This window comes from Mobula birostris, chromosome 11 (assembly GCF_030028105.1).
Source record: "Mobula birostris isolate sMobBir1 chromosome 11, sMobBir1.hap1, whole genome shotgun sequence".
Classification (NCBI taxonomy): domain Eukaryota; kingdom Metazoa; phylum Chordata; class Chondrichthyes; order Myliobatiformes; family Myliobatidae; genus Mobula; species Mobula birostris.
Window position 1 is genome coordinate 95,300,001 of NC_092380.1, and position 12,241 is coordinate 95,312,241.

General features: G+C 40.6%; 1 protein-coding gene across 5 annotated transcripts in view; it reads right to left on the bottom strand.

Moving 5' to 3' along the window:
* The window catches only part of LOC140205260 (leucine zipper protein 2-like), a 562,336-nt gene that overhangs the window by 413,145 nt on the left and 136,950 nt on the right, over positions 1 to 12,241 (bottom strand). For 4 of the 5 annotated variants that reach the window (XM_072272728.1, XM_072272726.1, XM_072272725.1 and 1 more), the window contains exon 1: positions 1,252 to 1,483. The exons of the other annotated variant lie outside the window; for it this stretch is intronic. In XM_072272728.1, coding sequence (XP_072128829.1) covers positions 1,252 to 1,313 — 62 coding nt within the window. In that variant the 5' untranslated portion in view covers positions 1,314 to 1,483. Of the gene's footprint in view, positions 1 to 1,251; positions 1,484 to 12,241 lie in introns of those variants that run through there. 5 annotated transcript variants of the gene reach the window in all.

Genomic DNA, 12,241 nt, shown 5'->3' on the forward strand with positions numbered 1-12,241 from the left:
AAGCGCAGAAGAAGATGTGAAGGAGCAAAAATGTTGGGTAGGTAGTGAAGATGAAAAGCAAAGGCAGGAGGATCATCTCTCAGGATGTATCAGTAGATATCCAAACCTTATTCTCCATTACATTCAGGGAATTTTGGAAAAATACTGTTCTGGAAAATATTGTCACCTTCAGGAATTGTAACTATATTTAAAATACTGCAATGACAATGAAGTATTTTTACCCACAGAATACGAAACTAATTTTTTTTACCTTCTGAACACAATAGAAAGAAGGCTCTTTCTCTTTTTTGGTTTCATTCATAATTCATTCAGTATCTCAGGAGTAATGTGGTGCTACTTCTAAATGAAAGCAATTATTTTTTGCATGAAAACAAGGGGAGCAAGAGTAACCTTCCTGAGCTGGAGTTTATGACAGATGACGCATTAATATTGATTTGTTTAGGCCTGACGCTTGACGACAATGTAACTTTAATGAATCGCCATACATAGAGGGGATATTACTTGCACTGAGTAAAAGTCTGACGAAGGGACCGCGAAGCTGGCCATCTGCATGCACACACCACGCAGCTGCTTCATCTGCACACTCAGTAGCCAAGCTAGCAGAACCAATTCATCAAAGGCTGTCCAATCATGATAAAATCAACTAATTGACTGTGTCGATTCATTGGCCTGCACCCACCACTTATTTACTGGTAATTGCTAATTAATTTCAACAATGACTGATGCGTGAAACGGAACTATGGGTTCAGACATGACAGTTTGACAAAAGCATTAAAGCTGAACATCTCAAGTTGAGGAACTTGAAGCCACTTGCACCTGCCAATTTATTTGACCTAAGCGATTTTAAGCATGTATAACGTAATCGATGCGATAAGCCACCTAGTATGTAATCACAAACTGCTTCGTTTAGACCAGAAAGTGCACACACAGGCACAGATATATCATTATCATGCACTCAAATAACAGACTGTACAGGGAACCTCCACGGGATCATAAGAGCAGTTGAAACAAGTTTGTGATTAATAATAGAGCTCGTAAGCATTAACATATTGAAGTCCCTCTAGCTTAAGCTAACTATAACTAATCATCTATATATTTAAATGTTAAGTTACAGCATGAATTAAACCAGCATCTGTCTCTGAGCTCTGCTCTCGGATTCACAGAGAATCAGTGCAGCTTGATATTCAAAGTAGTTTCTTCTTAATGCTCACCAGTAATAACAGTACACGATTTTCCTTCCATTTCACCCACCTTGTGCTGGCAACCAGAGCCGGAGAGAAGAGTAAAAAGTAGCACACACAGGGAAGGTTCATAGCTGCTTTTTCCTCTGCACACACAGGCTTCTGAGTAACAAGAGGCTTGCTGCTTTAACCAGTAGAAATCTGCAGAGACAGACAGACTGACAGATGGAGAAAGCTTGGAGTGCGATTTGTTCCCAGTGTTTGATATGTGATGTCATGAACAATCGGGCTGTACTGCGAGCATTCAGCTGGATAGCTTGTGATTATTCAATGCAGCGACTCCCCTGATATCCTGAGGGATTTGTTATTACAGCAGTTTAAGTCACAAGCGGAGGAGAGGTTTTAGGTGGTGGGGGGGGTGTAAACGGCAGAGGGGCAGCAACTGGCATTCAGATAATTAACGCACTGCTACTGTTAAACAAACTGTGAGAGGCGTTCTGTATAATGAGCATCCAGACATAATTGCTAATTAATCAAAGTGTGTCTGAAGTAACAAAGCCTAAATTGCATTGGCATTTGCCGGGTAAATTTGGAAATAGCAGTATCTTCCAATCATCTCTAAACAGTTTTGCTTCCCTCTACAATCACAAATGCAGCAAATAGTTACGAACAGCAGTTGTGGCATGATTCTCTTATTGAACAATAACTGTAAAACTATTATTTTCTAAAAATGTTAATGCCCACTGGATTCATATCCTTGTAATTTAAATGTAAACCTTCAGATAAGCGTAAACCTTAGAAGTCATTTAATGAGAATGTGGACAAATTCTACTTGGATGAGAATTAATATGTGGAGTTAATTGGGAGTTAAATGTATTTTTTTAAAAAGTCATTAAACCAAACTAGGCTTTTCAGCCATAATTTTATATGTAATGAGTCTGGAAGAACTTGATACAGAACATCTAAGTGGCTGCCAAGGATCAGTAAAAAATAACTATTACATATAAATACAGAGTCCTAAATGTTTTGGTCCAAAATAGACTTCAGCATATTCTAAAGTTCACAGCGAAAATGCCCTGGTAAACTGGCAGCAATCCTCATAAAGCTATTGTTTATCAGGTGTTACATTTTAATTTACTGTTGTCCAGTCTTGCTATCTTGTTGAAAAATGTTAAAATAGTCCTGTTGAATTATTTAGCAGAATAGTATTATTTTGGCAGATGTTGCATAAGTATCAAATTGACAAACCATTTCCATACAAATGTCCCTATCTTTTGCAGCAAACAAATAATGTGGCTTGATTAATTGTATTGCGCTGTACCCAGTTAAAGTAGCTTCCATCCATGCATCTTTTACTCATGCCATCTTGGTTTTCATCACTAGAAGGTCAGCTTGACTTTAATTTCCTTAGTATATTAATATTTGTCAGTAAGTTAATTGAATTCTGATAGAGGTGGTGATAGTTACAACTTTGCACATTAAAAAAAAGATACTTAAACTCTGATAATATGAGAGAGGCTAGAATGGTTTGCTCTGTTAAAAACTTGATTAATTCTCCACTTTGAATTAAGCAGCCTTATCATCAGACACTATGCCTTCACTTCCTGGGCATTGCAACTCCCTCTCTGTACATTCTACCTCTCTTTTCATTTTTAAGATATCCATTTGATCAAGTTCAAATCTTTCCTCCTCTGAACTGCTGTCAAATGTTATTGCACTGCAGCAAATTAATTTGCGTTGCTTTAACACATTCAGAGTCAAAATTAGAAACTTGAGGCAACTTGGATGCATACTTGGCATTGGGGAAGCAGCTCAGTACGATCTGGTATTGCCTATTGCTTTTCCAAGTGAAGATTATACAACCTGGTCTAACTAAATTGATATTCATCCATTTAGTAACCAATACTACTTTTGAAAAATCTTATGCACAAAGTAGGCAGATTGCCATAGAAATTCTGGCGTACTCTGATGCCAACACTCCCAACACTGAACGAATGATCATCCAGGCTTCGTTTCACTGTGTAAGGCATTCTGCATGCATGTCGAACAACTGCTATGCTCACAGCTTTGACAAAAATGAAGACTTGCAAACCCCACAGGAAACACATTAAGGAGCTCCAAAACAAAATTAATGCCTAAAATGGACAGCAGGAATTGGACATTGCTCCATGCCTTTACATCATGAGAGAGGATATTTTGAAAACAGTTAAGAGATGGGGAACTAAACAAGATTAAGGTACTGTGATGTTTCATTCTCTTTGGCCTCTACCCGTGGAATATGCCAAAGATTCTGTGGCTTGATGATATGATTTTCCGGCCGTTAAAAAATTTACTGTCTAATTGCCTACCTGATTTATAAGGAGATCATATGCACGAGAAGGAACTGAAAGCCTTAGTATGCTCATTATCTGACATCAGACATCATTAGGTGTTCCCAGGCTTGAAGAAATTGGTCATTCTACAACATCAAAATGTAATGGAAGCAATTATTGTTGTGAAAGTGTTCCTTCCTTCCCGCCTCCATTTATCCCACTACCAGTTTTGTTAGCCCTTTCAACCACTCCATTCGAATTGTCTTGACAAGTTTCTGGCAGGAATCCACTACTGCTGGGATATTGGCTTTGTAGAACGAGGAAGATTATTATTGCAGGTATCAAGTGCCTGGATAAGAAAGGCTTTGGGCTCTTGAACAGAGGAGCAAGAGTAAACATGAGAGATCCTGCAGGTGCTGGAAATCCAAAGCAACACCACACAGTGCTGGAGGAACTCAGCAGGCCAAGCAGTATCTATGGGGAGAAATAAACAGTCAACGTTTCAGGCCGACACCTCCCATCAGGACTGAGCAAGAGTCAATCATTTAATCTCTCATTCCTGCTCTGTTAGTCATTGACTTTTTGGCTAACCAGTGACTTAATTTTTCATCTCCCTTCCCTTAATATGCATAACAAATCAGGCCTTCGCAGGTTAAAAATTTGTAAATCCTAAATACAGAGAGATTTGCAGAGAAAGAAAGTGTTTCTTATCTTTATACCTGAAAGAACTGATTCTAATTTTTAGACTTTGTATTCTAGCTTTAACTTTCCACACAATAGAAATAGCTTCTGCCCTGGCTCTCAGTTTCCCTCTGTACCCTGAGGACACCAACCAGGCTGGCACTGCTGGGAGAACTGTCACCTGATTGATCCAGCAGGCTGTGCTCAATCCTGACCTTTGGTGCAGTTTGTGTGGAGTTTGTATGTTCTCTCTGTGACCACATGCTTTTCTTCTAGATGAATCTGCTTCATTTTTCACTACATCCCAAATATTGGCTTGGTTACTAATCACAATGTGCAGGTGCATGGTAGAAACTGGGAGAATTGGTGGAAATGTGGAGAGAAACAAATGATTCCATGATATACTGTATGATTCCCTGGTTGCTATGGCCCCAAGTCACTTTTTAACCTTTTAAATTCCGAGGAATATAATCCTAGTTTGTGTGATCTCTCCTTGTTAGTATGTAAAGCTTAGGTAATATTTGAGTAAATCTATACTGTTCTCTCATCAAAAATAATATATTTTCATTGCAATACAGTGTTTGATATGTTTGCGGTTCTCCAGGTGTTGTTTGTAGAGTTATGACATAACTTCTGTTTACTTATACTCCGACCTCTAAACATACAGGCCAGTCTTTGTTCCTATTCAATGATAATCTATATACCTGGACTTCCATTCCTACTAACTCATCAAAATTTACTCTGTTGTAAAACTAATAACAAACAGAATGGGATGAAAAGGGCTGGTCAAGCAGCATCTGTGGAGAGAGAAATAGTGTTAATATTTCAGATCATTGACCTTTCATTAAAAAGATAAAATACTAAAAACTCAAAGATGTTTCAACTTACTGTGAAGGAGGGGGTGTTTTAGAGAAAAGATGCTGAGGGGTCGGGCAGTATCTATGGAGGGAAATGAACTGTTGAACTTTCAGGTCAAGACTTATATTACCAACTGTCTATTTCCCTCTATTGGTGCTGCCTGACTGGCTGAGATCCTCCAGCATCTTGTGTGTCGCTCTGGATTCCACCATCTGCGATTTCTTGTGTCTCTGAGTTGGGGGGAATGTCTGTGATAGAATGGATTCCAGGAAACTAAACAATACACACTATACAACAGGAATTCTGCAGATGCTGGAAATTCAAGCAACACACATAAAAGTTGCTGGTGAACGCAGCAGGCCAGGCAGCATCTCTAGGAAGAGGTGCAGTCGACGTTTCAGGCCGAGACCCTTCGTCAGGACTAACTGAAGGAAGAGTGAGTAAGGGATTTGAAAGTTGGAGGGGGAGGGGGAGATCCAAAATGATAGGGGAAGACAGGAGGGGAAGGGATAGAGCCAAGAGCTGGACAGGTGATAGGTAAAAGGGATACGAGAGGATCATGGGACAGGAGGTCCGGGAAGAAAGACAAGGGGGGGGGAACCCAGAGGATGGGCAAGGGGTATAGTGAGAGGGACAGAGGGAGAAAAAGGAGAGTGAGAGAAAGAATGTGTGTATAAAAATAAGTAACAGATGGGGTACGAGGGGGAGGTGGGGCATTAGCGGAAGTTAGAGAAGTCGATGTTCATGCCATCAGGTTGGAGGCTACCCAGACGGAATATAAGGTTTTGTTCCTCCAACCTGAGTACACATTATGTTAGTGTTTGCTGAGAGGTGGTGGTAAAAGCTTGTTAATCAGAGTTGGAAGATATCAAAAGGCATGAATAATCACTGGAAAGCGGGGGAAGAAACAATGCTCGAACTGTGTATTGCAAAATGTTGTAGAGGAAAGAGCCTGAAACTGCACATTTGAAATTCAAAACAAAAGTAGGAAAAAGTTGGAAGAATGTTGATAAGAGTAATGATATTACATTTTGTTCAAACTATCAATACCACTTTGTAGTTTAGTGCTTCCACTTAGAAAGGTGCCTAACTTTTCCCAATGGCAAGTTTGTCTAAGTGACCTTCTGTATCATCATCCAGAACAATTATACGTATAATTAACAGCTACAGTCTGCTGCATAGTCCTGGAGGAAATCTAAGTTCGTGTCTCTGGCCAAAGCAGCAATATAATGCTATCTAAAAGGAAAATGTTGTAGATGCTAGAACTCTAAAATAAAAGCAGAAAATACTGGAAACATTCGATATTTCTGCATGGATGTGTGTCAAAAAGAGGGCAATTCCTTCAATTACTCTTGTATCACAATGGGAAGCATCTAATCTCTGAGAATCATTTATTCACGTGAGGCATGGACTCACTGCAATAATGCATATCCTATTAATCCAAGACATATTGATACATTGCTGCATGGCACTGTTCCACCAGGGGGCTGTCTTTTTAACAATATTTAATACTTGTTTCATTCAGATTCAGACAGCATTTTACTTTTGTATCACCTGATTAATTTCAATGACCAGTGCTTAATATTTAGGTATAAAATGGGTTCAATTCATATCAATTTTAACAGTGGACTGATGCTCCAAATCACTGATGTGAAGGAATGAAAAAAAAAGCTTTTTGTGTTGTGTAATAGATATATATTGGTAAATATCTAGTCTTCATTGAAATACTACTCCTGAAGACATTCAAACTGTTTCATTTATATGGGCTGCACAGTTTCCTTTATACTGTAACTACTGTGACTCTTTTTCATAGGTACTGGGTAGAAAACCCTTGGAGAATTCTGAGATAATAGAATTATTAAACACATTCAACTCTTTCTTGTTTTCCTGCACTTTAGTTTGTTGTGTTTTTTTTTCTTATTTCCTGTGTAATATAAACACAGTAAACCTCTTTGCCAGATAGAATAAGCAACATGGACCAGAAAATGTGTTGATTTTGCATGATTTTTTAATGGAATTTAAAACTCCTGTAAGCAAGAAAAGTAGAAAAGACTCCACGGGATGTTATTTGAATGCATTAAAAATTTATCAAGTGTTGTCTCCATAAGTAATTTAATATCTCCATAAATATTTGAAATATTTAGAATGTAAATTAGGTTGATCAACAAAGGAAAACAAAGATAGATTAATGTATTTACATGTCACTCTATCAAAAACTGGCTCAGAGATATAGTTTTCCTAACTTTGATTCAAACTGAACCCTACTAAAGCTTTCTAAAATTAAAATCTGTTATTAGAAAATCACTTAATCTTTGGTTATTTGACCCAGAGATTCCTTAATGGCAGGATCTTAGATAAATTAGAAATATCACAAAGACAGTTTGTCTTGCAAATTTTGAATGTAGAACTAGACTTGATTATTATTGGTATTCTGCAAAAGAGGAGTCAACTCAATTATCAGTTTCTTAGTGAAAAGAATGATTCCAACTTTATCAGTGCTCTAAGAATTGTCAAGGACTGAAGGTGCTGAATGTCCTTCTGCAGTATGACAGTAATGGGACAATAAATATAAGAAATAATTTTGAATAACCACACATTGATAGTTGAACTATAGATAACTTTACAGTGTAATTTCTCATGTGATAGCTTCCAGAGACGCTGCCTGACCTGCTGTGTATTTTTGTTTTTATTTCAATTTTCCAATTCTACAATTGTTCTGCTTCTGTTCAGTCCTGTGTATCTGCTTTCTTATGTCCTTCTTTCATGTGCAAAAATTCTGATTGTTTCTTACCTATTTACAGTGCCATCATTGCCAGGCCATGGGCCTCCTTTAATCATTAACATTAAATAGATTAGATTAGATTCAATTTTATTGTCATTGTGCCGATACAAAGCCAATGAAATGCAGTTAGCATCTGACCAGAAATGCAAGGAACAGTGTTATTTACAAAATAACTGTGAATAAAAAGTAAGTGCTACAGCTCACAAATATAAAAGTACTGAGACAGAACAATATGGGTGCAATACTGCTTAGTGCTGTGCTGTGAGGTTCAGCAGGGTCACAGCCTTGGGGAAGAAGCTCTTCCTGTGTCTGCTGGTGTGGGAGCGGAGTGTCTTCTAGATGGGAGGAGAGTAAAAAGTCCATGATTAGGGTGAGATGCATCTTTGATAATGCTTTTCGCCCTGCCCAGGCAGCATTTATTGTAGATATTCTCAATGGTGGGCAATTGGGTGCCCATAATCTGCTGTTCAGTTTTTACCACATGTTGGTGTGCTTTGCGGTCCGATACAGAACAATTGCCATACCACACTGAGATGCAGTTGGTGAGTATGGTCTCAATGGTACAGCGGTAAATATCCATCAGTATCCTGGGACAGAGGTGAGCTTTCTTGATGCTCCACAGGAAATAAAGGTGCTGTTGACCTTTTTGATCAGGATGGAGGAGTTCAGGGACCAGGTGAGATCCTCGGAAACGTGGACACCAAGGAAGTTGAAGCTTGATACACACTCCACTACAGCTCCATTGACATAGATGGGGACGTGAGTGTGGCTCCTAGTATGCCTGAAGACCACAATGATCACCTTGGTCTTCTGGGTGTTAAGGGCCAGGTTGTTGTCGGCACACTGCACGGCCAGGTGTTGAACCTCGTCCCTGTAGGCCGTCTCATCATCCTCTCTGATCAGGCCAACCACCGTGGTGTCATCAGTGAACTTGATTATGGAGTTTAAACCATGTACAGGAACACAGTCACAGGTGAAGAGGGAGTACAGAAGAGGGCTCAGCACACAGCCTTGAGGCACGCCGGTATTTAGGGTGAGAGTGGAGGAGGAGAGGTTATCTAACTTAACTGATTGGGGTCTGTTAGTCAGAAAGTCTAAGGTCCAATTGCAGAGGGATGAGCTGATACCAAGCTGGCGAAGTTTAGCAATCAGCTTGGAGGGAATCACAGTATTAAATGCCAAACTAAAGTCAATGAACAGCATTCTGATGTAAGAGTTGAGGCTGTCCAAATGGGACAACCATGAATTGTTTACATGTTTGCAAGCTTGTCTATAACATATTTCTGTTTAGGATGCCTCCCTTCCTCTCTCCAACAAAAGAAGACATATTCAAAAACAAAATAGGCTTCATGATCCGGAATCTGGAACAAATGGAACTATATACTGGAAGAACTCAATGGGTCAAGTGGCATTGGTGGAGGCAAAAGTGTATGTTGATGTTTCGAATCATGAGCCTGCATTGGGAGCAAGAGGAAGGAGGAAAGATTGCCAGTATGTAGCAGAATGAAGAGGTAGAACGGAGTGTAATAGGTGGAACCAGATTTTGGGGAGGGAGTGGGGGAATGATGGGCCAATGAAATTAGGTGAGATGAGAGGACAGAAAAGGTGAACAAATAGGTAAGTAGTCCAGGTGGACAGGTAAAAAGGAGCATGGGAGAATACTTGGGTTCTTCTCTCTTCTTTTCAGTTCTGACGAATGTTCTATAACCTGAAACGTTCACTCTGTTTCTCTTCCCAGATGCAGCCTGGTTTGCTTAGTATTTCCAGAATATTTTGGTCTCGTTTAAGATCATAAGGGTTATGGGCTACCTGAAATTCTTTCACAAGCACATGTCTGGTCTTTTTCTCACATATTTCTGTTGCTTAGGATGTAGGTATCTCCTGGTTCAAACCTTGCTTGGAAAAGGAATGCTTCCTTACATTATTTTTCTGCTCTGAAGTGCATCTGACATCCATTCAGCCATTCCGGATACTGCCCCACATTTGCCATTTTTTTAATATAATTTTCTGACCCTCATTTGTCAGAGTGCACTTGGAGTATTGTGAGCAGTTTTGGGCCCCTTATCTAATGTGTTGGCATTGGAGACGGTCCACAGGAGGTTCACAAAATGGCTTTGGACTTGGACTGGCTGGAGTTTAAAACAATGGAGAGGGTCTCTCATTGAATCCTACCAAATATTGAAAGGCCTAGAAAGAGCGGACGTGGAGAGGATGCTTCATATAATGCAGGAGTCTAGGACCAGAGGGCACAGCCACAGAATAGAAGGATGTCCCAATAGAACAGAGGTGAGGAGGAAATTCTTTAGCCAGAATCTATGGAATTCATTGCCACAGGCAGCTGTGGAAGCTAAGTCATTGGGTATGTTTAAAGTGGAGGTTGATTGATAATTTCTTGATTAGTAGGCGTGTCAAAGGTTACAGGAAGAAGGCAGGAGAATGGAGTTGAGAGGGATCATAAATCACTCAATATGGAATGGCAGAGTAAATGTGATGGGGCAATCGCCCTGATTCTGTTCCTATTATCAGGAGGCTTGACCCAAAAGCAGCTCAACAGAGATGATTTAGGAGCGAGAACTTTAATGATAGACTGCAAAGTAACTAATCAAGAGAGGTCAGAAGCTAAACACAAGCAGGTGACAATGTTACTAAAAGCTTGGAGCAACTGGTTGAGACCGGCTGATTTGATGAGTGAACAAGAACTGGGGTTAAATAGGCTGCAGGTGATGTTTGAAACAAGTGGCAAGTAACTCATATTACTTGGGTGGAGAATGGGAGGTGCTTGCCTATTCAGGCTTGACAGGAGTGCCCTCACCAACAGCTGGGTCCTGATCATCCAGGATGAACTGGATGGATCTGGTAGAAATCGTCCATGAGTGAAGGATCCAAGTTGTAACCGGATGGCTCTCCAGACCTCTCCTCCGGGCTGTACACTTCCCAGTCGACCAGACACCACACACCCCACCCACGATGATGTGAGTCGATCAACCAAAGAACTGTATGCACTGGACCATCATCCTAGGTTCCAGAGGTACAGGCTGAGGTCGATTGACAGCCCATAGACAACGGGCTTAAGGCAGGACAAGGGGAAAGTAGATTTGATCCTGAGGGATGGTGGCAGCTGGAGACGGTAAGTGACTGGATTGATGCCATGGGTAATTTTGAAGGGACCAATGAAGCCGGGTGAGAACTCGTAGGAGTCGGTGCGCTGGGGCAGATCGCAGGTGAACACCCAGACACAGTTCCCTGGCCGGAGCAGCCTGGATGTGTGCCGCTGCACTTGACCTGGTTGGAAGCTGGGATGGCTCTCCGCACCCTCTTCCAGGCATTTCGGCAGCAGCACACCAGGACCATGGTGGAGAGGACCTCTACTGTTGGCTGCCCTGCTAGGAACAACAGGGGTTGGTAGCGGTGAAACACTTCAAAGGGTAACATACCCATGGTAGAGGAGGTGTGTAGATTATGGGACAGCTCGGTCCCAGAGCAGACACTTCTTCCATGTGAAAGGGTTAGAGGCAGCGAAGCATGGCAACAAACTTTGCCACTTGCTGATTGGCTCTTCCTGACTGGCTGTTGGCTTACAGATGGTAGCCAGAGGACAAACTTACTGAGGGGCGGAGAAGAGAACAGAAGGCTCAAGAAATCCTTGGGATACCTGAAGGGCCATGTAAAACCTGGAGAAGTTTGATGACCTTGAGAATCTCGAACACTTATGCCAGGATGCTTAGACCAGGAAAAAGCCTTGAGACCCAGAAAAAGTCTTGAGATCTGAAAACCTGAGTTCTTGAAACCTAGGGAAGGATCTTGTAAGTATCTTGCTCACGGTGTTTTACTCTTCACTGTTTTTCAGAAACAATTTGTCATGATGTGTGCTGGCAATATTGGAACCCACATGCGGAGGAAAGACAGACTCCAGTGTAGAAACAGCGACAAGAGTTTTTTTCATAATAATTCCAAAAGTACATTGATGCTTCAGCCAAGCAACATCGCAAGAAGTAACATTTTTAAAACTAGGACCCCGCAGTCAGGCATCCACTTAAATAATATAATTATCATGGAATCCCTGAGCCTATCAAAATAAACCTAAAAACTTAAACAAAAAGCACCGGCAACGCACAATATAAAGAGCAAGTCACTTGAGAAAAACACAAGGAATTCTAAATGATTATAAGTCCCATTAAATAACAATTAATCCATTTAGGTGCTCTAAAAATCTCAGAGCACAATGCTCTCCAGCACTCTGCCCATTACTGGAACATCTGGACAGCAAAGATGTATGTTCTTTATCAGCTACAGCTTGGCATTCAATTCTGACTATTCAATATCATCCCCTCAAAACTAATCAATAAGCTTCAAGACCTTGGCCTCAATATCTATTGTACAATTGGATTCTCAGTTTCCTCATTTGCAGACCCCAGTCAGTTCAGATT